Source organism: Monomorium pharaonis, chromosome 1, assembly GCF_013373865.1.
Source record: "Monomorium pharaonis isolate MP-MQ-018 chromosome 1, ASM1337386v2, whole genome shotgun sequence".
Classification (NCBI taxonomy): domain Eukaryota; kingdom Metazoa; phylum Arthropoda; class Insecta; order Hymenoptera; family Formicidae; genus Monomorium; species Monomorium pharaonis.
The window spans coordinates 20,415,256-20,442,448 of NC_050467.1; the positions used below are offsets into that span (position 1 = coordinate 20,415,256).

Here is a 27,193-nt window from a genome sequence, read left to right on the forward strand (position 1 = left end):
TATCTTTTTACATAACAAACATTTTATTAATGCAGTAGCGCCAAACAGTTAAATTACAGCAAATAGATTTACCCTTTAAACGCAAAGTGCGGTGAAGAGTACAATTACAACCTATCTACTCTTCGTGTACTCCTATTACAACATTTAATGCGTCTGGGAAATCCTGTTCATAATGAAACTGCATGATGTTAGCCTAATCATTTTACTTACAGAAAAATAGTAATATAAATTAAATACAGAATAATTTTTAATTTATAAATTAAATACGTATAAATTAAATACGATTTGCAAGTTCTCAGTAAAAAAAGTTGCTTACGTAAATAACTGTTAAAGAAGTAAAAAAAATTCAATAGTGATATTTATCATTACAATTACGCTTTTGCTCTTTAAAATAAAATATATCTAAATATATCTTTAAATATTATAAATAAGGATAATTATGTCACTGTGTGAAAGCAACAATAAAGTGGCGTTGCGATATAGCAATATTTATAGCATGTACATAAATATGTAATGGCAGTTACAAAAAATTAACATTGCTATGCATTATTTAACTTCTTATCTAATCAATCGCTTAAAATATTACTGCAACGAGTCATGTTTATTGCATTTTAAATAGCATATTCTTATCTACATTATTTCCGCGTTATATACATAACGAATAATAATTAAATGCCATGCAGAATGCAGATCCCTCATGCACTCCTGATATTTCCGGTCACGAATGTTCATGTAAAACAAACGCTTTACAATTCGTTAAAATTATAAACTATTACATGGATTATAAAGGTATTTCTGTCATCTAAACTTCAGTTCGATACAAAACATTGAATTTATTCGAGATGATCACATATAAGTAAAGATATGACAATAAATATGTATATGCAATGGTAACGTGATACAATAAATAGAACAGAATGCTATGCATATACGCCCGAATAAATATTCTATGTGTATTGTATAAAATGCAATGGCCTTAAATTTAAATGCACGTTTACGAACAATTTGTATTGTATGCATACATAATACAAAATTATACGTAACGCTAAGCTACGAAGTACTACTTTAGTATAAAATATCGGATCTGTACAATATAAATGATTCTAATCTATAATTGTAAAGAAGACGCTTCAAGTCGTTATGATTTACATATAAAATCCAAATTTATTCAAATTCTCAAAAGTTTATAATGGTCCCTTATTATCAGTTAGCATAATTTGATCGAAAGCGAGACGGAAGAAACCGTGTGTACAAACCTCGGACTTCGTCTTCGAAAAAAAAACCGTCGTTTACGCGCATGTGATTCAACGAACTAACAATAAAAAGTAAAATTGTCATGTGTTCCCACGAAAAGGCGAGATTCTTCGGTAAAACACACCGAAAAGGAGGAGAGAATCATCTACGTCTACGTATGGTACGCGTCAACGCACAATACCTATCTATGTAAGTGTATATGTATGTGCATAAGCGCCTATGTATAAACGTAGGAACTCTGTACGTCCACGTACGCTCGGGATATCACAGCTAAACGACATTAAGTTTTCGCCATACGCTTAAAGCTAGAATAAATAAGTTTCACGAGCCGCCTAAACTTGTCGTCGATCCTTTCACGTACTATCGACATCTACGCGTATCGCAAACTCCGTCAATTTAATTGAATAAATTCATATCCGTGTAACAAGTCGCCTCTATCGTGAGCGTAATCTATGTTGGCATACCGATATAAATATCAAGCGCAAGGTAGCCAATTTCAAACGCGCTAAGTGCACTTGTAAATTTATTCTCCCTGCACTTTTCATAACCTACTTTTGTCTTTTCGTTGTTCTCAGATTGTTGAGTGCCTGAGAACGAAAAAAAAGGTTTTTTTTTTTTACATTTCTTTTACACACATGAGATAAGATTATGTGTTCCCGGTGTATTTTAACGGCTTTATAGTCCATTGGACCGATATTTTGCGGGTCTAATCGATTCGAGTGCGCCGTGTACTTCGAAACATTATTATTATTATTACGGCTATGTTCGGTATTATGTTATTAGATAATACTGTTCTGAAGTAGATCTTTTAATACTGGTCTCTAGTATGTAGCCGCGTATTGTCGATAAAATACTTCTATTATACTTATATAATCCAATAGTATTAAGCCAAATATATTGGATTTAAACAATTTTCACGGCTATTGAGATACATAATCTTAGTACAATAGTACAACGTTGGCAAAACTACTCAAATGAACATGATTGCGATAATGGAATAAATATAAAAGTTATGTTAGTATGAGATAGTATACGATTTCGACGCTGTGTAGAGCGGTGTCTTTAAATTATCAGCAGATCTCGTCGATACTAAGCGCAAACTTCTTCGACGCGTAGTCTATGGATTATTTCGTAACGTAGGTCCTTTTTGCTTCTTCATCAGTCTGTTCCTTTGAGATCCCTTCCGCAAATTCTGACGCAAGGTATTATTTCGGCCGGGTTTCCTTGTCGGTTTACGTTTTCTCATCTTCGGCATCCTCGTGCCCTTTTCGTTAAACCATTTTCTCGGCATATTCGGTATAAGAGCCAAAGACTTTATGTTGCGATAGCAACCGTTGTTAGAAGTGGCGTTGCGAAAGACCTTTACCCAATCTTTTAGAAAAGTATGGTAAAGCTTTATCACACCCCAATCCTGAATCAGCATTAGAGTCAGATCACCCTCTTTAGCCCATTGTAAATTATCCGTTACAACGAGCGCGTTTACATTGGAAGTCCTTAGTTCCAGATTTATCATAGCGGCTTCGACTTCGCACAGCAACTGCAATCATATAAACGAGAAGTGTTACTTTTACACGTTTGCACTTTCACTCGCGGAAGATTGATATTGCTCGCTATATACGCCTAATAAGTTTTATGGCAACTTGACCCAAGATTAGTTAAAGTAATAAAGTATTCATAGTTTCATATCTCACGCTTGTTGAACGATTAATTTGATTTACGAGCAGTTCTGACACGTGATATACAATTTTTAATTATTATTGATATTGATATAGATCTTGATCTTGATAGAAGCAAGCAGCTTACCCTAAGAACCTGGTTATGCGCTTTGTCGATGATCTTAGTTCGCCTCTTAAAAATACCGCGCGTGACGTCGATGCTGGAGTTGAGATGAAATTCTCTAAGATAATGAAATGTAATCGAAAACCTTTGAAGTGCTTCATATAAGTATGGAAGGGCACGCTCGGCTTTTTTGCCCTTTTCCGAACACCAGAGTTCCCTGTGGTACCACTCGGGTTGTCTTTTTGGCAACCAGTTCATTTTATACTGCTTCTTCAGCAACACCTCGTACACCTACAGTAGAAAGATAGAATAGCAATTAATTTTTCGTAATTATGTCTTAATATAATTGGATTTTTTTTTCACATGTTGTGAAATCCTACGTGGAAATATATTTTATTTCCATTAAATGTTAAAGTTGTGCCACATATAACTTATTAGTACTTGGTTATGCGTATTATTGAGTATAAAATTTATGACTGCACAAATCTCTTTCAACTGTATTGGTGCCGTTATGCCGCATAAATCCAGACGTAAATTACAAGTGAGGTCGTACATTTATGAATTATTTAATGAATTATCTGGCATAACACACATTTACCGGCATAAGCAAATGTCTTGTCTGTTTATATCAGTCTAGAGTACTATGCGCAATATCAAAAACCGTAATATCACAAATCTGCCTTGGAATGCAGCCATGCGTGTCCAGAGTTAGCTTCAAAGTGATAAAAGTCGATAAACAAAATATATCGCTCTATCTCAGCCATTCGTGCGGGATAAACTCGATCTTAGGCTCTCTAGTAGACCAAACAATAACATCTATCATCTTGTTACAGCGGCGTTATAAACAAGTTAAAACCTCTTATGTAAGTGCATTTGCTTATCTTGGTCTCGTGAGGACAACGTTTAATAATATTTTGCGATAACGACATTTTTATTTAACATCGAACAAGCGACGGAAGTGATTTGTCATCAAATTCATAAGAAATGTCTGAAACCACGACGCGGGACTCTAGAAAAAGTAATTAATGCTGGATGTGCGTGGCACATCGTAACCAATGCAAATTGCCGGCGGAAAATAGGACTATGCACTAGCGATGCGTTGCGTCGCGCGCACGTGCGAGTCCCCCTTGAGCGTGCACGGCCCACGCGGTTTTACCCCGACGCGACGCCGCGCTGCAATTAATTACGGAATCGCGGTCGCGAGTGGAGCTCTCGTCTCTCACCTTCGAGTAAACTATGCACACGTCCTTGAAAGTCTTATTGAAGTGATTTTGCGCGACTCGCAATTGCGTTCGCACCCTCTTCATGATGTTGCTCGAGTCGTTGGAATTAAGCATCCTTCGCGAGGCCGCCAGCCGGGTGCCACAAGGCTGAAACCAGGGTTCTATGCCACTGGAGTTTGGCGCAAATTGTAGTTCGTTCGCGGATGTCCCCGATGCCGAGGTTAACCGGAATTCAGACGAAATCAGGAAGAAGGCAAAACTCGTGAGAATAATCGTTTGTGCCACTGAGTCTGTAATTGAGAATAGAAACTGTCGTCAGAAAAGTATTGAAAGACATAATTGATTGAAAATAAAACTCTCTCTTGTGCAACTATTTTGCATTTTTTAATTGTTTTTTTGAAAAGAATGTTGTATAATACTACACTGATTCTAATATAAACGTAAAGATAAAAATATAAATAGCATTTATAATTGAATTTTTTATTGTTGAATTCACTGATATGATATTAGCAAATATTTGCGAAGTAGTTGCACCAAGTACATATATTTAAGTATATAGATATACAGTGAAATTTATATTCGCCAAGTTCAATAGATTGTAATCGGTTATAGTCGATAAAGTCAACGTCTGGAGAAAGATAGCATGCTATTTTGCATGTAAGAGTAATAAAAGGGAAAGGGAGAGATGAAGTCCTTCCGACTTTCACACTCGGCGTCGTACCTACACGGATACGTAGGTACCTCCATTGCACCTACGCACCAATTTAACAGCGACCAATCGTCGCCCCCGCAGTAGGAAATGGGTTGCAAATCGAAGAATCAAGATTTATTGCACAATTAAATGTCATAGCTTACGACTTTCCTCCGTGATACCACACCGCAAACTTATCCAATGACAGACTTTACATTTTTTTTCCGCGCAACGTTTGATAACGAAATATAATAATATAATAATGAGAAACTTCTTATAAGTTTAAAGACAAGAAAGCTTTGTTAAAAATAAGAGTAAAAAATTAAAACTATGAGTGAGTTATCAACTCAAGAGAGAGGAAATCCAATATTTTGTTCTCCTACGTGCACTGTTAAGATTTGAATGGTGTCGGTATCGCAGTAATACTTAGTACCAGCGTAGTTAAACGCATCGTAACGAATCGATTCTTGATTCAGTACCATTCATCGCTCGTGAATTCTAAACGTGGATATACTGGTAGTGCCGTAAAGACCGACAAAGACTTCATGGACCACTAATGTGAGCAATTAACGCGCGTTGATAGTTCGTGCGTGCCGCACAGAAAACCACGTGTAAATTCATTCGAAGCGACGGTGCGAGCGCTCTCAGGTGCGAGGCCGTAATGACAATTCGATACGATAGTTCGTACAATTCGCACGTCGGTCACGCGTGGACTTACGTGCGTGGCACAGTCATCGCGCGGCGAAAGCGCACACGCGCTACGTGAGCTCGCGTGTACCACGTATCCATTTTCAGCATTAATACCCGAGCTTTGATAATAGCTTAAGATGTCACACAGTCGTGCTTGTCATGCTCTTTAATACTTTCTGTTATTAAAAAAAGATAGTAAAAATTAATTGCTTGATTTGCACTGATTTGATAGAAAAAAATTATCCCAACACATGCCTCTTTGATATAAAATTTTAAAACCATCTTGATGTTTACGCTTATGAATATAATTGCAATCGTTTTTTGCAACTTCTCTTTGATGTTTCCTTTAGGCAGATAATTACTCATTGAGACGTAATCCTTTCATTATTGATTCATCTTATTGCAAATATCTTATCGAAACCAGAGTATGTAAATTCAAGATGAAAAAAACAAAGTAAATCCGTTTATCGTTATTTCTGTACGCGAGACGATATCTAACGAATCTGCGGGCGACGTAACGACAAGTCCCAATTCGATTAGCCCGTTAGCGCGAAACACCGGAGGAAGCCAGTTGCGTGGCTGTGTGTATCTTATCGTAAACTCACGCCTCCTCTTCTTCTCCCGGAGTTGCCCCAAGCCAGCAGTTTCAGGCATCCCGTACCGTCGGCTACGTCGCGTGGGTGTACGGTAAAGGTGCACCCAATATTATATACACTCTAACGACCATCGCCTCCAAGTATATCAATTTACGTCCTTACCTACCACTTGCCGATTTCCTACGTGTATTATCTCGTATCTAAGAGTGGACAGCGACAAAGCACCTTTACGCGAAGTTACTCGTTTTTGACAGGTTACGATTTAATTTCGTTACGGCGCGGTATACCGACAGAAACGAACACGTGCTGGATAATTGATATACGCGAGATAATTAAAAATAATCACGCAATTTAATTCTAGATTTATTTATTTTGTATGTGAATATGTCATATGACTTTATTTTGCAGACTGAAATACGCATAAACATAATTTTTTTTTTTAAACATTTAATAAGGTTTTAGCACAAAAAATCAATAACAGATTATAATTAATTAATACGTTATAAAAAACAAAAGTTTTGTGATGAGTATAACATATTTTTTCGTTGTGTAATATCCTTATAATCGCGGCCTACCACCTATGGGTTACTAAATCGCACGCAATAACCACGTTATTCCTATAGGGTTTCACCACGTGCAATTATTCAAGCAGGTGCCTCATTTCATCCTTACGGTGCACTCTCATTACACGCGATAATGTCGATTCAAAACGCATTTCAGAACGAAACGTCCATCATTCATACGGGGAAATTATCCCAAAATATACTTCTTTTCAACCATATTCGCATTCCGGGCAGTGTCGTGTCGATGCGGTAGTTGCCTTCGCGGGTTTAATGCATGCCTTCCTCGTCTCCCGATAGGCACTGCCAAGGTGGAATCGCGGCTATTCTCCCGATGGATTCCCCGGATGCCAGTAGTCGGACGATCGGTCGGCCCTCCGGTGATTTGGCGAAAAGGGGCGGGGAATGGGGCGCGGGGAGGGCAGTGCTTTTTTTTCCGCGGCATAGGACGAAGATTGTTGGTTTTGCAGCACCGGTACCGCGGCGGTGGTGAATGCCCCAGGGCGGCAAAAGGCGGTTGCTGCTTTCTGGGAACAGGTCGGAGTCCCGGCCGCACCGGGAGCGGTGATTGCGTGGTGATTAGCCTCCACCTTCGCCTCTTTGGACCGACGAGTGGAAGACGGAAAGGAGGAAAGAGGAGCGAGAGTATGTGCAGGCGAAGGAGCATACCGCACGGGCGGAAAGAGGCGCGAGTGGTCTCACCGCACTGGGAGAAAGAGCGCAATATCATCGTCGTACGGGGCGAGTGTGGGAGCGAGGTGCCCGATACGAGCCCATTCGGGCTGGCTTCGCGGATCTCATATCGGAGAGCGAGAGCGCCGACGTGCGTTCAAAAGTGCACGCACGCATAGAGATAAGTACGTAGCGAGAAAAAGAGTTGATAATAGAGGATCGCGATTCGCGTGTCGTTGCTATAGAGAGGTGTATTATTTTACGGAGACCGAAGTAGTGCCTGAAGGTAGTACTAGTCAACAAGGTAATTCTTATCGATTGCGAAACATTAAAGTAAATATCGTATGAACGCGCTCGAAGATACGCTTCACCGTCTTTAATACTGTCCGCGTAATTTCCATTTACGAATTACGTAGAAAGTTAGATTGAACTGTGTAAATCGTGGTCTTTTTTTTTTTTAATCTAAATAACAAAAATCTCTTATTCCATAAGAGATCCATTAGGCGAATGATGCGTCTCAGATACTCGGAGATACCGTGCCAAGTGACACGCGACTGTCGGATGTACGCTTTATTGTGAAAAACGCGCGCCTTTCATTATTGCAACGTCATTCATAGAGGTATGTGGGACGCGCGTCTCTCTTTCTACCACCTCCACGAGCATACGCGTACGTACGCGCTAACAATCATGTGCGCGTAAGTCATGTTTATACGCCGAGGAAACGCTACTCTAATCGGCACCTACAAGAGAGTATCGCACCACGGGTGAACGCACGGTTAGCACCATAGAAAAGATAGATTATGCGTAGCTCGCAACATTTGATACGGTATGCGCATAAGGGATCGTCGTTGGGAAGCAGTCTGCAGAGGCGTCGGGTTTCCTCCTCGCTCGAGTTGTGAATCGGGCGATGATTAAAAAGTCGAGGGGAAATAGGAACCGAGACGATTGTAAGTGAGTTATATCGACACAAGGCGGCGGCAGTAAGAGCCAATTATGACATTTAATGATATGTAAACGTCGTTATACGAACATATATAAACGTAATTAATGTTGAGATCGCCGTTTATATCGTTCTCGTTAGTAATTAGTAACGCGCACTAAAACTTAAATGAATGATTAGATCACTTGTGACACATTGGCGCGCATATCTCAATCTTTAATCTCTACTTAGACCGGTTTTTCTACCAAGTCTCTGACCGTGTGCGGTCGCCGCAGCTTCCCGCATATTCAGCTTTCGCTGAATATGAATCAGGCAGGGTGCGTCAGTTCGACGATCGCCCGCCAGACGAACAAGACCCCGACTTCCTTCCTGCAGCCGGCCGCAGCAGTCCTCTCTCCGCGGACGACTTTGATTTACGAGGTACGCGGGAAAACTCGAGGCTACCCGCGTGTTCGTGCTCGCACGGCCCGCAAGTCTCCGCCAATGGGTCCCGACCTCACGGATGCACCAGACAGATTAGCGGGGCGCGCGCAGATTTGCATTTTGTCTGGTCGGACTACTAGGCGCATTGGATAGTCCTCGTCGGAGAGGGCGACCCCACCCATAAAATACCGCTGAAGGGTTTTAAGTTGCCAGAGTTGCGCGTTTTTTTAACATCCATCCTTTATCTCCTCTCGCCAATTCCGCCTTCGCGTGCTCCTTTTGTTTCTTTCCTCAGCATTTAGCTCTGTCCTCCTCTCTCTCTCTCTCTCCTCTCGCGTCTTCTTTAGTCTACCTGCCGCGTCGCCGACGCATCGAATTATCAAAGGTGTCTCTACGCTGACGCGTCGTAAAGTGTCTGTAATACGCGAGCGAGGCGCCTTACGGTGTTACGACGATATGGATCACTGATGTCATACTGACGTCATCCGTCGTTTATATCCAGAGGTGACAACCTACCGTTGGCATCGGTGCAAGAATCGATCTGAAACGACGTTCCGCCACCGCAACACGGGAAAGACGACGAAGGGTGAAGGGGGGGAGGAGGGGGAGGACACCGCGCGCAAGAATGCATGCGGTCAGTTACTACGGCATTCAATGTCATCGTCGATTACGTTATCTCGATTCCTTGGTCGGCGATAGGCCGCACACGCGTGTGCACACGTGCGTAAGAAAGCGCCTACGGAGGCCGATTGTGTATATACGTTTCGTTGTGGTATCGTCTGATGGGTAGCGCGACGCGACGGTGTCTTCGTCGTGTTTCTTTCCCTCCTTGCCACTCTCCCTCTTTTCCTCTTTCTTCCTCCTTTTCTTCGACCGATGGGCGAAGATTACGTAAGTCACCCGATTTTTTGCCACGCCAGAGAATGGAGAGTATCTGCCATTAAGTGACTTCTTGCACGTTAGTCCGTTGCAAGAGATATCTGTTTCGAGTGACGTATAAGAAATGTATTTTATATCTTAACGCCTTGATTAATTCAATGAATATTTTCTCTGATAAACCAGGCGTAATTTTACAAGATAGTATCTGACATCGATAGCAATAATACGTTTGATATTAATGTTATCCAAGAACTTGAAACATGATTTTTTTTTATAAATTTGTTTTTCAATCTTTTTTATCATTATTGTGTAATTAATCGTGTCAGAAATATGATATGATACATTTTTTAGAACGGAAGCATAGTTGGTTTACGGTCGGGTTAACTATTTTATCTCATTTGTGACGATGTATAACGTTGGATCAGATCAATATGCATTTACATCCGGAGATAAATCATTATGATCCAGACTTAATAACAGTTTGTGAGGCATGTGCGTGGACGTACGAGAGAAAGCTCAATGCTAAATTATATTGTTGCACTAAGACAGTAGGAGGATCTTGCGGAAGAAAACATTGTAAGTAATCACGTTGTTATTTCGGAGCACTGACGCGCGTGTTCGAGAAAGAGATAATTACAACGATCTTACAATGATTTGATATTATCATATTCGGGCTGTTACGAAACCTGCGGTTTTAATTTCAACGATAGACCTTTCGGCAAATTTTAAATTAATTTTTTTTAATAAAAGGAACCAATAATTGTTGTTTAGTATTCAACATTTAATATTGAGTTTTTTTTTCCAGAATAATGTTAACATATAAAATTTTAGAAAGCTAATAACTTTAAAAGTTGCAATGAAATTAGGAAGTAACTACCTTTAGAAATTAATTTCACTTTAGAATTATGCTTTATTTTATCTTATTCCCTATTAGAAGTTTTTAATTAGAAAAACTTCGATTTATTCTAAATTTTTCAAATAACTACAGCAAACAATTACAAGTTACTGGGAGAAAGAGATTTTAATGTTATGTATTCTCAACAAAATGATAACATATTTCTCTGCTGCAACTTTCCTCATTTTTATAGACTAGACGTCATTTATATTAATGAACTAACGCAAATCTATGACATTAATGGCAGTAAGATATATTATGCTAGAATTTGAGGTTATCACTTCAATGCAAATGATATAATGCGATAAAATCAGTATTGCAATTAATAGTGAGCATGCATTATTCATTGCGTGCATTCCTGTCAGTCGGAATAATATCCAGGTGCGACGTTGTCTAAAAAAAAAATTATCAAAAACGCACAACAAAATTTAAATTGCAATTTATATTACCATTTATATTAGTATTAGCTTTTTTTTATATCTTTTTCGTCACTTTCTCTATTATATCAATGAACTTGTATATTTTATCACATAACTTATATGTATATATTTTAGCGTTTACTTCTGCTGAAAATGCTATATTAAAGGATCGTTAATTTTCAAGTCATATTCTACGTTATAATTTATGCGTCTTCAAATAATATAAGAATATAAAAAGAAGTGATTTTTTTGCAAAGTCTTGAAATATCTGTTTAGTTATTAAAGTAAATCGTAAGAACATTACAAATAAAAGACAAACAAATAAAAGACTGGTCATTTGGTATTGTCGCTGTCGTGGCTAATTCGTCGGTCGATTTCGCGGCGTGTCTTTTACGAGCGACAGGATAAGAGCGCGGGGTGAAGACCTCCCGTTTTCTCTCCCGCATTCGTCAACCGCGTCGACTTTGAGATCCGCGAGAATGATGACCACGATAACGGCAACGTACACGCGAATGCGAGAACACGATGACAATGTTTCGCCGCGAAACGAGACTATCGTACGCGGGACTATAAAAACGCGTACACAGCGCCTTGTTGAAAAAAGCAGAAACCATCGTGTGACTAACGGCGGGCGGTCCCGGACTGGGACGAACATAAAATCGAACTCTCACGCCGCGGCCTATAGTGACTCTTTACGACGATCTCGCGCACCGTGAATATACAGAGACGTCAGCGGGGTCCTCAGATGGAACTAGGTACGTGTACCACGCCCCCGTCGACCCTTTGGGCCCTTTACGATTTCCTTGCATAGTGAGACACGCCGACCCGATAACGGCCTCGACCCCCGATCGTAAAGATAGATTCTGTCATCGCCCAGGTGACCAACGTCCGTTTTAGATTGACAAGAAAAATCTTCACGTCCCGGTATAACACGATTTACGTACCGCGCATCATATCACTTTGGCCGTTGACGATTTATTTTTCACGAGCGATAAGTCCAGTGAATAACATGTCATGTGAAAAACGTATTATCGATAAACTAACATATTATTGGTAAAAAAAGGGAGACACGCGCACTGAAAATTATCGAGAACATTCGTTGAAAGTGTTTATTTGATTTTACCTTTATCATGTTTACTTCAACTCTGTTGGTCATGATTTTATCTAACAATAATTACGTTTTAACAGCGCGAGTCAAACTCACGTTACAAGCTACAAGATAACGACTAGAATATTTTATTAAATATTGTATATTGATAATATTTTAATTCTTTCGTAAATATATTTGTACACGTTTACACTTAATGATTTACATCAATTCGCGTTCTTCTCGTGAAACATAAACGTGTAAAACTTAGTGTAACATAAGTTTAGTAGTATTGATATGATTTTAAATCGAGGGAAATTATATTAGTTTCAATTCTTCTACATTCAAGATTGAATCATTGCATAAGGAACGAGCGCACGCTCGATGTGCATCTTGGATGCCCAGCGGTGAGAAATTAACCACTTAGCTTTCGTGTCTGATGTAAATCCCTCGTTTGCATGCGCGGGGAGTAGAAAAATCGGTCGCTTCGGTCGATCCACGTCGGAGTCGTAACATACATAACCGGGAGCACTATCGAACAAGCCGCGAGCACGTGGTTCTCCATGTGTAAACGTGACTCGTTTGGCCGGCCAGTGGATCGCGAGGTGCGTACGTGTGTTTTGCGTGCGTGCGTCGTTACGGACTAAGCGACGGTGGTCGCGCGATCGTTGGTGTGTCGTGCCGATCATTGAACCGGCCCTCAACAATCGCAGTGAATTAAAGTTGTCGGTGGTCAGGCACAAACCCGGCCCCGCTCCACCCACGATGTCGCACGAAGGAATATTTCGATACGTAACCGATTTTACGAAGCGTCCACGAAATAAATTTTTTTTTTTTTTTTGCCAAGCCGCTTTCGCAGACGGCTGCTACCTACACGTCGCAGACTATTCACATTGTTCCTTTTTAACGACGCAGCAATGCAGTTAGTTACGAAACTTGTTGCGTCGATAGGTTTAGGTGTAGCCCAAACACGCGAGCGTTAGCGCAACCAGTTCGTTTTCGATCTGACAAATGGTCGGGACGGTCTATAAAAAAAGAATTAAGTATTATATTCGTAATTGAGTATAAGATTAATCGATTTGCATCGATTTCGTAAAAGTCACAATTTGAATGGTATTTCTATAAAAAATTTGACAATTTTGTCGAAGATTTTATTTGAAACACGATTGTTATTTATTTATTTATATATATTGTGGAAGATGATGACGTTACGATCAACTCTTCCCGGTGAAACGAAAGTAGATTCCAAATCGGGATTAAAGAGGAAAGTGTTGGTCGTTACATAAGGCATGTACACGAGCTTCAGCCCCATCCTGTATACACAATCCTGAATCGGTTCCTTATCGCATTTCATCGCGTGCTTTCTTCACCTTCCACCCACAACCGCGCTTTAGGTATCATGACACCAGGATATTAAGTATCCACCACCTTCGCTTGGAATAATAAACAGATCGACCGCGGATCGTAGCATCAGCGAACCCACACCTGGCATCCTTCAACGCGAACACAGTCCATGTTTCTGCCGGCATCATCCCGGATCGATCGTCATGTAACACTCCGTCTGTATATCATGACGAGCACATTCAACTCGACATCACGGGTCCGGCGTATCGGCATGAATGAACGCATCGCTCATTGCGCACGCGGCTTCAGAAGAGAATAGCAATCAGCCGCACGATGGATGGCGTCAGGTGGTAGGAGATCGTAGATGTGCAGAAGACTTGTCGGCTTTGGCTCTGTCGTCGAGCAGCCATTGCTCAGTGCGCATGTTTCGTAATTGGTTAGACTTGTTCGAAAACCAATACGTAACGACTTTTATCCTATCTCTGATTAATTAAAATCTTTTCTGACGTCATCGTCCGCATTGAAATGAATTATAATGAAACACGCGCGGAATAATTGAATCGGGACACAAAGCGTACGATTCGACACCGTAGTTGAATATGCGCGCACTTCCACTTAGAACTCTACTTGTGAAGCGGGTCGACGCATTAAAGTCTTCCTTCGACGATGATTGTTTCGTCCCAAGGAATAAGAGATACGCGTTATAATTTTCACGTGTCGTGCTTGGTTGCGGAAGTGAGTATGTTATTGTGGTGCGCCAGCGGCTCGCTTCGGGCTCTGTAATTGCTATCGTAGGTGGTGGAACGGAAGAGTTCGTGGCGGAGTCTCATAAAGCTCGGTTCACTATGCAGCGTGTAATTTAAACATTGCCTCACTTCTGCACAGCGTACCACCCGCATTGTGAACTTTTAGGTCTGGGCGAAAATGTGACCGGCGTAATAGTCCGCTAATGGTAATAATTGGGAGCTGATCAAACGCGGAGAATGGACGGAGTCTCGGGATCGAAAAATTTCTTTTCCAATTTGGGATACTAGAACTTCGTCATTCAATACCGACCGGATTCAAGCTGGTTATTAAGCAATTAGTTGGTGTACCGTATGATTTACTGTAATATCAGGGAAATATTATTGTTCAATTAAAATTATCACCGATCTTTAACGTAATCCTTTCAAGATATCGGCAAAATGGAACGTAAAAAGATGTTAAGACAAGACCGCGGGATAATATATCGAGAGTCGGAAGAGTCACCTTGAGAAAGCAATGAGAACGATCCGCCGACGCGCCTTAAACACGATACAGAAGAGTTGCCGATACTTAACGCGCTCGTAAATCTGAGTAATTAGCGACTTATTACGGATAACAAAACCATAAGTAATCCTAAATTACAACACAGAGAACGTTATCTCCTTCGCAATGGAGTTAATCGGCGGGAATTTCTTACGATTGCAGTAAATAATCTGGATATGATTTTTTTTCGAATGTACAGATGCGAATTGCGACGCTAAATGAAATGAGGAGTTTTACTCGTGTCTGACGACAATCGTGTTAATTCTGAAACCTGCCAGTAGTTACATAATTGTTTTTACAATTACAATTATTATCTTTTTTCTGTTAATTAAAGATCTTTCTATAAGAACACTGGATATTTAATGAAATATACTTTGTGACTTGGTAAAAAACAACAAGTATTTTATATGATGCGCATGTAATTACTGCCTTACACGATAGAGATGATTCAACAATGTATTGTGTTTTATATCATGTATGTTGCGCACATATAGTTAGCACGTGGTGCTAATATTATTTTACTTCACGCCTGTCAGCGAGTTAGCATCACGATTAATATATGCATTCTTTATCGGTGTAACTGACGTTATTACATATTATTTTTCCGCTCGCGTCACAATGTAATCGCCGGATCACTTTTTACTGTGCAAAGTATACATGTGTGCATTTTTTTTTCCCGAAAAAAGCGTTTTCTTGTTTTCTGCGGTGTTGCAGAAATTGGTGCAGATAAACGCGCAAGAAATCGCCAACACCGCGAGAAAGTGTTACCGCGATATTTGTAAAACTTCCGTACCGCACGCGATCGATTTTATCGAATCGGTAAATCATGAAATGACGCGAAGTCGCTCTTGTTCCAGAACTGCGATTTCACATAAATCGTGTACCGTACCGGAGTTTAGAATCGCGAGATCGAATCGGTGGCTGATTATAATATCTAGTAGTCGGACAAGAGAACCCGTCAGAGAAGTATACGAGAACGTATAAAATTGAATTCATATCTTATGCTTGGTTTTACTCGTAAGCTATCTCTCTGTTTCCTTTTTTTTTTCCTTTGCTTCTTTGCCAACACACGTTCGCGTTATTCCTTCGGTTGTAAGCATGATTAACAAATTGCATAAAAAGTTGCCTCGAAGCATCAGCCAGATCTCTCGACGAGCTTTATCGCCGATATATATGTATTGATATCCCGTCATAACTGGATGCAAACTAGTTACTACTTATCGGATAATGTTGTAAAAGAAGAAATGATAAAATGTTTATGGGTGCAAATATAATAAAGTTGTTGAAACATGATGTCATCTTAATTGAAAATGTAACGAGGAAAAACGTTGCTTATACGTAAGAATTTAAATTAAGGATATAAATAGTGCGGTTAATATTCGAGTAAATTATATCATAGGCTAATAATTTTTAGGTATTAATAACTGTTCATTAATTTTACATAATTTTAAATAACTAAGTATAAATTATAACTAAAAACGCCAATATACGCTATTTTTTATGATTTAATTTTTTAGTTGATGGCTCGATTAATGAGAACTCGGGAAATTTTAGTCGACACGATCATCCATTTATTTAATCGGAAATCAAGAAAGATGATAAATCATGGTGTTAGGTCAGCTTTAATGTTATAGGGAGAAATATTACTCTATTGTCTGATCTTTATCTCAAATCGAATCTTAATAACGGGCATTGATTAACTGGTAGTAAATGATCTTTTCATAAAAATCGATTTGTGGCAGCAGAATTATTCCGTTACGAAATATGAATCTTCGACTTTTATATGCATATAGTAATTCTTCGATGTGTCATGCGTGGTACGGCAGTCTGAGCGTTGGCATAATATTTTCATTTCACGCTGGAGTGCTCGTCTGTCCCATAATATGTCCAGTGAACCCTGCTGAACCCAAAACCACAACCCAGTGCGCGTCCAAATCGCTCTTGGGTCCTTTTCTTTTATTTCTGTCGTAGGACGTAAGTCATTCGGTGACACTAAGGGACGTACAAAAATTCCACGATGTAACTCGTCAGAACTTCGTATTGTATAGGGTGCCGCAAAAAAATATCTTGTTTATCTTGTTATATATTTTAAGAATCGACGTTACATATCGATTTCAGATGAATGATAATTACTTCGATGACGATCGGAAATTACATCAACGAGTTTCGAGTTACTGGCGATTAAAATAAGAAAAAAAAATACGCCGTCGACAGAATTAATATCTTATAATGACTGTGACCGGGCCAAAATGGAAATTACGCAGTTGCTAGATACTAAAACCGTTTCCCGGCGGTTCGGACCGACCTGACAAAAGAAAAGAAGGTTTGCTTGAGTTGTTTGATTCTTCCTTTCCATTTGTTTTTTTCCCACCTTCATGAGAGATCACTTTCGTCTCGCGTCCGCACAAGAGTAGTGAACTGCTCTCGTGTGTGGCTCTCTCGGCAAGGTGGTGCCGGACCGAAAACGCACGACGTGATGATACACGCCTGAGCTCTAGAAGATGGCCAAGGCGGCATCGACGTCGCCGTCGTCCTCATCCGCTGGCCGCGTCGTCGCCACTTTCAGCAACGATGGGGACCACCTCCGGGGCGCACGAGTGTTTAATAAACCGGTTAAGGCCCGTCCCCGGATCTGTTTGCCTTCGGCTTTTGTAACTTTACTAGTGTTGTGACTCGAGTCAGAGCCTACATGAAAAAAAGGGTCCGCGATGGTACCCGAGCAAACAGTCCGTGTGTGTCCCGTATCAACACGACGCACGCCTCTATCGGCGGCTGTACCTTCCATAGAGAGGTGGAGAAGGTGGAGGTGGAGAACAGGCGACTCAGTGACGAATTCAAATTTGTCATCCCAAAGTTAGAATCACTCTTTGAAGGGGAAGTTTCGTCGTGTACATCAGCACGGATTTGTTTGTATTATTTACGTTTGAGATCAATGTCGTCTAAGCACTACTGTGCAATTTTCTTAAAATATTTGAATCTATTTTAATTTACTTAGGATAGAGAAAGATAATAGCTGTGTTTATGTTTTACTTTGTGTCCACTGTTCGGTGGATGAGTTTGAGAAATTCTACTTTTGAATCTATTTACAGATTATTGAAAAAAAAGTATAATCAATTACTTGTAAATTAATTGCGAATTAATTTTCACATAGTTTATAGAGAGTTGAAAATAGGTAACCATAATGTGTTAAATAAATAACAATGAATAAGACAAGTTCAAATGTAGCAGTGACGCGGAACAACAGTTATCGCGGTTAAAAAAATTTAATCCGCAGAACATGGATAGTAACGAATAGATGTGACAGTAAATTATTCATTGCGGTTAATATTATTGCGTGTCAAGATATAATTAAAAATATGAAACAGACGAAAATATTAACGATTTACTCATATATGAATTTCTGTTAATATATACGCGCACCTAAGAAATTAATTAAATTTATTATATATTCGTTAAAAACATTTTGTTTTTGCATAATTAGAAATATATACCATAAATAATTGTGATTGTCATTTTTCACATTAGCGATAACTTTCATTTTTATATAGAGAAGCATTATGTATATATAATATTTTGCATTTTTTTACATTTATAAAAATTCATCTAATAATATAATCTAATAACATAATCAATGAAATCAATTAATTTTAATTAATAATATATGAAATACTAACGTTAGAGATCGCAGTATTAATGAAAGAGAGTTGAATTAAGCTATTGATATCTACTTTAGTTCCCCAAGAACGAAGCCAAATAAACACACCAGCAACCTAATCTCATACATTGACTCAGTTTATCGCTTAGTCATTAATTAGTCAAACGAGAATTTTTTAAGCGTACATAAATTTAAAACTTGACGTTACAAAATGTAGTCACTTAATATAAAAAATCATGAAAAAAATTTTTTTTATCGATAATATAAAAATTAATAATATAAAAAGTTTAAATATTAATCAAAATTTTCTGAAATTCTCAGGTTAATAGTGAAACAAAATATGTTGTACAAATATTGTATTACTATACGTATAGAAATGAGATTCTAAATCTTTTATAAATCCATTTTTTTGCAATGTTATGTGCAATAAGTTAATTTTTTTAAAGACTAATAAAAATTGTGATTTAAAATTCTGTAAATTTATCCGCATTGTTTAGATTAATTAATGAAAGTTTGGCATTGTTTTAATTTTATAATATAACTACTGTATAGTTATAGTAATTGACGTTAAGTTTTCATCATATTAATAATGTTTTGCTTACAGGCAATACATATATGAAGCATTATAATGCATATTACATAATATTTAAATCAAAATTTTTAATTGTAGTTAATATAGATACTAATACACGTCACACTATTCTTGATATCGTGAAGAAATATAATAAAATATCGCTATTGGAGTTGTGTAATCGACGAGAAGTATAGACTAATGAAATTGACTATTGAATGAATTTGAAATTATAACTGCAAAATAGACTTGCGTAGATATATAGTAGATATCGCCTAGATATTTCTGATGAATGAAATTTAATTTGCGTAAATAGTTTTCTTTCTAAGCAAAATTGTGCGTATTGTGATTATAATACTTTATATGATAATAAAATACTTGAATGTAGTATGTAATTAACGATTATCATACAAATTACGATGTAACAAGTCGACCTTGTGTTCTTTTTCTAGTTTTTTAATGGGATGTTCTGCAACAGAAATGATCTTGTACGAATAGAACAAAAAGAACGAGTTGAGCAAAGAAGCAATTCTTACGTTAAAAAAACATGCAAAGATATGCCCGTTTATAGCTATCAGCAAGCATGCAGATGCGAGGTAAATAGGAACCTATAAATGTCATAAATTTAAATAAATCTACACTAATAACGTAAATTACAGGCACGCTCTTACGCTAAATTGTTTTATCCGCATGCTGTGAAATGCAATCCAATTATCTTTTTCTTTTCTAACCGTCCGTCTCCCGGGCAAGACCCGTCTTGAGCGCAATCGATGACAACGACAAAGAACAGCGCGTGTAGAGAGAAACGGTATCTTAAACGCTGCGCGAATTCTTCACGTGTCATTGCATCATTATACACGTTTCAGTAAAACTTGTCGTCGATCAGGCGAATGCGAACGACCGTTTTCTTTCGTTCAGTTCCGCGAACTAGCCGTGACAGAACTGCACCGTGGCTTTTATCCTCCGGAAAGCGCAATGGGATCTCGCGGAGACGTCAATGCCAGGAGCGAAGTAACGTTATAATATATGTATGCCGGGAAGCCGCGAATGGAGCGATACGCGCCAAACGTGGTGTAATATCCGCGAGTCGTTTTCTTCTGTTGCAGCAAATGTTTGCGTGCCGAATACCACGTCTCCGCGAGATGACTCGGTGCGAAAGCGGGATATATACATATATATGTACATATATAGATATATATAGATATAGATATATATATATATATGTACATATTAGAGAAAGTGGATAGAATTCAGCAATGTACACACACCGCCTTAGTGTGGCGAGGGCGAACGCTCCGGCCACCAGCAGCACGAAGATCATCTCTTCCTCGTCCTCCTGCAGGAGAGTCCTCGGCTGCTCCGGATGACAGTTTCCGCTCGCATCCACTTGCGCACTCGCGATCTTTCCGCGAATCGACTGGTTGCTCCGACAAAACGGCGTTAATCGTCCGTTATCGTTCACCGTCGCGTCCCGCTGCTGGGGACGAACTGTCACGCGAGGGATATTGTTTGTATTGTTTGTAATCCCCGGGATACCAAAACTGCAGCACCGAGGACCACGGGGGGCCCCGACGTATTCTATCGGTGTTACTGCGGTGTCAGGTAGACGTTAAAGTGACGTAACAGCGCACTAAAATTCTCCACATCGTCAGCAGCGTTCTCGCGAGATAAATCTGACAATCGATCAGTCTGTTCTCCGTCGGGAAATTAACGTGACGCAACTGTCCGTCTACCTGCGCCACGATCGAATCGAGGCAACTATAAACTATCGCGCCCGTTGACATTCGAGAGTCTAATCTGAGGGGGCCTGGATCCAGGACCCCTGCCAGGAGGCCCCTTTAACTCGGTGCAGACTTTTCAGAAGAACCACCGGCGCGGTTGACCATTCGGCTTGCCGATCTCGTGGTGACTGAGTGGGTTCCCCAGTTGCGACTCCCAGTTACTCACTCGAGCTCACGGACTCACTATTCACCTCGTCCTCTCGCTCTCGCACTCTCGCACGCTCACCGGCACTCGGTCCCACCTCCAGCCCTCCTGCTTCCTCCAGCCCCCCCTTCCGTAGCCCCACCGTAATCCTCAGCCCGCCAGTACGTCCTCCCTGTCCTCCCACCTGCGCGCACGCCACCCTCGCTGCGCGATCTCCGCGTGGGGAGACGTACGGCGAACTGTATGTTGGACCCCCGGGCCATATCGTTTTCATTAATTGAACGAAATGTCATTAAACCGCGCTGATTGGATACTAACGGTAGTGTGATAAATATTTGTGATAGTGACATTAATAAATGCGATTAATAAAAATTATGTGACACGATTAAATGGATTTAAGTAATTAGCTTGCAGAATAAGTGTTACTTCGATTGAACAGGATAAACGAATGACATGAGTAAAATGCGGAAATAATAATTGCAGAATAGGATTTTTTAATAGAAATATATTAGTCACGATTAATCGTGCAAATAAAGGCATGTTAACAATTAAAATGTCAAAGTGATTAAATGATTGTATGCGAATTATCTAGATACTCACGGCGGTAAAACCAATATGCATAAAACTTTTGAGAAGGTGCTATCAGCCCTGCTTGCTTTAAACGCTATTATTTTTAATCTGCCGAAGGCGTTACGTTTGTAACGTAAAGTTTATCAGACGATGTAGTCACTTAGGGAAATAACCGCAACAATATATGCGGCAACTAATTGCAAAACCAGGAAAGTAAGTTTCTGTGTCGGGCACGTGGCTCGTAAATCAGTGTTCACGAGAAAGATGTATATTATTCACACGTTGATGACTAAGCTTGCTACGTACGTCTGCTAAAATACTTAATATGCAGTCTGTCTGTTAGTCGGTGTTTATATTTAACATTATGCTCCTATTTCTTAATACAAGATACTTTTAAGTGATATTTTTAACTGTCTCAGTTTAAAAATATCTCACAATTCACTCATAATTAATTCGTTACATCACACGCGTAAATTCCAACACTAATTGAAATACTTATTCTGCTTGATATATTACATTGTTAATATTATAATAATATTGTCGAATATATGTTATTATTACCGATAAAATTCAGATGCAATTTGAATTAATTATAAAAATAAAATCTTGACTGTGTTATTTTATAAAAGTTTGCAAACAACATATTGGGAAGAAAGATAAGGCGCGAGATAAATGCGATAATTCTGTTGCAAAGAGTGGGAGAGGAATCGCTTGTGATACGTCATCGATAAGATACATCCACGATTAGATGAATCGATTTTGATCTCGTCGATTTAATAAAAGTCGTACAGTCATAAATAAAAATACAACATTCCAGGAGTCGAAAAAGATTTTAGTGATATATATTCGATGATATTTCGAATAATAATCGAATAAGAATAATTACATATGTTTATTACATTATCTCTCCTCGTCATGATTAAATTTTATTGAAGATACACCTAAAACTTTCCGTACTCGTGTTTGCTCCGATTTCCGGTGACTTTGTCTGACACCTATTGGGTCGAATCACTTTTATTGCACGCAAATATTTGCAAGGTAGTTCCGTGCGTCGTAGTCGACGAGGGACCCACGGCCGGTTCCATTAACGCGTGCAAATTATTCGAATATTATGCGCTACAAATTAGACGGCCAGCGCTGGGATGGTCCGCTGCGGGCCACGTCGGTGCCGGTGAACGCCTCGGGATTTTAATTTAACGATGTGCGCGCGGTCGCTTAACTCGGAGCCCAGAAACGCGCGAGCTTCCCCGGAGGATTCGACCATAAGAGGATCGAATTACCGCGCCAATTATAGTGTCACGTCGTTAATTGACCGGTAATCCGTCCTACGGCGAACGTCTGCACGCGAAAAGTGAGGACTTTCGAAATTCGCGTCAAAATCGTTAAAGCCAAGTTGCGTTGTGATATCTAGCGGGCAAATATTATAGGGGTATTTATAATGATATATTTTTTAACATTAAATATGGCGAGTATGTGCGTAGATATGATAATTTTCTACGCGGAATAAAGAATATACGTCATGGAATAAATTAGCATGTACGTACGTATTATAACGTGTAATTTATATTTGCAGATGCAAGACGTCATACTGCAGAAGAAGTATATAACAAGCATGAAATGTAAAAAAATTATTGACAATTGTTAAAACGTTTACTATTTTGTAGCAATTTTTCGCATATATTCATGAATAATCAGATCTTAACATGTCTTATTAAGCTGAATTTTAATTGTGTTAAGTTGGTGATATGTTTATCATATGTACAAACGCTATATCCTATTATGCATCTTCATTGCGGATTTACATGGCTGAAATACCTGTTTACGTATTTGCGTTTTATCGAAACCGCATCGAAATGGCTGCATTGACGTTATAAAGTTTTCCGATAAGAATCGATGGCGTCAAGGAAAAATAGCGGTGGGCTTCCCCGGAGTCCTCAGTTTGTGTGTAGATTGTAGACTTTTAACGTTTCTTCTCCCTCCTTTTATTATGTAATGCGTGCACCAATCAAAGCTGCAGGCTTTTTCTGAGCAAACGGCGCTATCTCACTTTTTCTCTGTCGTTCTCTTTCTCTTTTTCTCCTTAGTAGGAGAAAATGGAAAATTCACGCTACGCTTGACTAACTCTTAAAATTGGTTGATCTGTCGACACAACGTGCATTTCCGAGTTTATTAATCCCACTATCGTAGTAATGTCGAGTTTTTGTCAGTCGGCAGAACGGAAATGCCTTCTATTCTTGCGCTATTTGGTCCTTGGCTCGATTCACTTAAAGTTTCTTTCTTTTTTCTTTTTAATTTTCCCCGCTATCTTTTGCATCACTTGATCTGATTGGTTTATCGCTGACTCTTTGTTTCGATTGGCCGGCGTCGGATATTATGTACGTAAATTTATGTACGCAAATAACGCGTGTAAGAGAAGCACACTGGAAGTGAACATTGCAAGAAACTGTCCTATTCTGTTTTTATTTAAATTTTTTTATCAAGAAAACTTGTTTAAAAAAAAAATATTTACGATGTATGTGTTTTCATCACATGTAAATAGTAGAAACGGATTGCACAAATTAACGTAATTTATTGCACAAAAACGTAGGTAATCGTCTACTAATTAATAATTAAAATATTTTTTAACATTAGCATTAGCAGTGCAGAACATTGTGAAAATCCTGATAAGAATCTATGCAAGTATGATTGCAATATCAGCGCAGGGAGATATTAATTTAATCCTTACTTCCCTGTATGTACGGACGTATCAATTTCAACTTAATTTATCAGTTCATAATGTGATAAGATTGTCAATCAATAAGTTGATTCAAATTTATTCGTATGCATACTTTGCCGTATACTTGTACTGCACCGTACTCATGTAAATGTGCCGAATGCCGTTAACGTTGGAATCATACTTGCATTAACCCATGTTGCGATAAAGACGATAGTCGACAAGTAGCCGTCAAGATGGAACAAGCGCCGTGAAGATGATTCACAGCGATAAGTTTTACCGCGCGCAAGTTTATTTATTGCGAAATTATCAACTTATTTCTATTATTGACCAAGTCTTATCAAGTAATTAATTAATTGAACGATAATATGATACCAGTGAGATCGACTCATGTGAAATACGCTTAGTTTTAGAGCTGACGCGCGTGCGGCGAAGAGACGGACATTCGATGAAAAAAAGATCATTAAATTAGTGCACTACGGTAGAGGTCCGCGTCCTAAGCAAAATCGCTCGCGCAGTCGTTGCTGTCGGCCGATTTCTCGACCATAACATTCCGCGGCTTGTCGCAGAAAAACGACAGATGAAGCGCCGTTTCTTTCGACAACACGGGAACAAAGGCACGGCGAAAGATCGCGATTTCTGCTGGATAACACTATCATGATGCTTCGAATATTCTTGGAGCATCACCGCGTAAGCGATTTGCCGCAGGTGTATTTGCGCCAGTCCCTGATACGAGATGAGCCGTGAAATTCATCGGTTCCATTAAAAACGGAGACTTTTTTTTAGAAATGCCATTCCTGAAGTGCCGCTATTAATGGTGAAAAAGGTGCGACTTCTTCCGAGCTCAGCTTATTGCAAAGAAGTTCAATATATCGCGATTTAAATAAGAACGGAACATTGTGAGGAAGTTTTTACTTAACTGATTATAATTTTTTTCTCTTTGCCGATATTAATAATTTAATATCGGAAAAAAAAACAATCTAATATCATTAAAACGTACTTATCAATTATAACAGTTTGTAAGTAAATTGTTTGTGTTAGATGACTTTTATCAGACGCAAAAGTATCATGCATAAATATCGGATTAAAATACTTCATCGGGCTCTCTTCTTCAAATATTTTTAAAAATGATATCACAGGGGACTCTAGCATAAATGTATGTAAAAAAATCTTTATTAAAATAAACAGGGACCAAGAAAAAAATATTACTACTCAACGCGTTCAATGGCATTTCCAAAAAAAAAATTTCTGCGTAAAAAAATGTTTACTTTTTGTATCTTATTGAATGCTCATTCTAACAAGACGAGTTCTGTTTCTTAGAACGTTCGTCTGAAACCGAGTTTGATCGTGAGTCATGCTTACCTATCCACATTCTGCGTGTTCGATGTTAATTCACCTTGTCGACTACTTTGTACTCCTCGATCTCACGTGCCATAGGACGAGCACACATGTGTGACACGCACACGCGGGCGAGCTCAAAGCGGGTCACTCGAGTGATCAAGAGCTACGATCAGCGCACACTCCGTAAGGACACTCCCGCCGTATTAATGAATGACTAGACTGGAGTGGAACTATGAATGAACTCCGCGTAGCACTAGAGTACTATATAACCGCGCACCTTGTGGGCGTCCTCCGCTCTCGGCCAATAAGAATAAGCCCCCCTGTGGTGACTTGCACGTCGCATTACATCCGGGCGCCGCAATTTTTTTCTTTTTTTCTTAGAAATTGACATCAAGCCGATCGAGACTATGGGATTGGAGGAATCCCAGTATCGACGTCGTCAAACATGTGTCACTTCATTAGGATCCTCCCCGTGCTAAAGCCGTTCTATAATTGGTAGAAGCGGTAGCGTTAGAATTTATTTTAAACTTCGAGAAAAGAAGACGTTAGTAAAACCTTAAAATATTACACATAATATTACACAATAAATATTGTATATTATTTTTATAAAAATTAATTCTGCTTAATATCTATTCTTCTTTATTAGTTGATTCATTGAACATCCGCATTCTTAATATGCATCCGTTATCTCCTGATACATGATATTAAACGATTTGCTTAATATTTGTTAGTATAATAACCTTTATTGCGTTTTTTAAATAAACAATATCTTTTAAAGATAGTATCTTTTTATGTCAAAAATTTTTCTTTTTACTAATATTTTCACGTTATTAAATTTTGCGTACATATCATTAAAATAAAGATGAAAGAAAATGTAAGGGAAAATTGAGAATAGAAATTGTTTGATTCCGTTAAATTAAGATGGTGGAATTTTGATTATTCTTATTTTAAATTTACAATTCAACATTTGTACGAGAAATTTTAATGAAGAACAAAAAAAGTAAATACCTTTATTGCATAAAGAAAATAACAATTCAAATTTGTAAATCGTATAAATTATTTAAATTAATACAGTTTTTATTGTATAAAAATAAATTTATGTATGTAAAATTATGATACATATATTTCTATACATATATTTATTATTGTAAAAATTTCAAAGCTAACATTTAGACTTGTATGAATCATGGGTATCTTTGTAGATCTTCAGCAGCGCGATATCTTGTTATCAGTTGCATCATTGCTCACGTACGCTAGGTCAACTAACAATCGAATATAGTGATAACATCTTGATCCTCGTCGCAGCGTCAAATTGATCTTTACAAATATTTTATTATGCACAATGTCTAAAATTATAGATATTTGTTTCAAATAATATTTAAATATAACACTATTACAGCGCTTATGTGATAAATAATCAAAAATTATATGGAAATAGAATCATATCCAACTCTGTAAGTGAGATTATATCATGGATTTTACACCAAATTATCGACATTTGTGTTGCAACAAATTTCCCTTATTAAAATTATTAGATAATTATGTTTTTTATATACTAAGAGTAAGAAAAGTTGCAATTATTTTTATTTAGTGTTTTTTTATATATGCTTTGTTCATAAGTTTTATATTATAAAATTTTTATGTGATTTACATTTGAAAACATCTTGATCGTATCATC

The 27,193-nt window shown here is 38.6% G+C and overlaps 1 protein-coding gene across 2 annotated transcripts; it reads right to left on the reverse strand.

The window, feature by feature from the left end:
- Positions 1-2: 2 nt before the first annotated feature.
- LOC105832166 lies at positions 3-26,492 on the reverse strand. Of its 2 annotated transcripts, none has more exons than XM_012672874.3 (4): positions 25,537-26,492; positions 4,257-4,546; positions 3,058-3,324; positions 3-2,791 (listed from the first exon to the last, which is right to left on the reverse strand). In XM_012672874.3, exons 1-4 carry the CDS (start codon positions 25,544-25,546, stop codon positions 2,372-2,374), a joined length of 987 nt encoding a protein of 328 aa, XP_012528328.1. In that variant the 5' UTR covers positions 25,547-26,492; the 3' UTR covers positions 3-2,371. The 2 variants fall into 2 exon arrangements, with proteins under 2 accessions (XP_012528328.1, XP_012528327.1); XM_012672873.3 differs by lacking the exon at positions 25,537-26,492 and adding an exon at positions 20,232-22,623.
- Between the last annotated feature and the right edge of the window lie 701 nt (positions 26,493-27,193).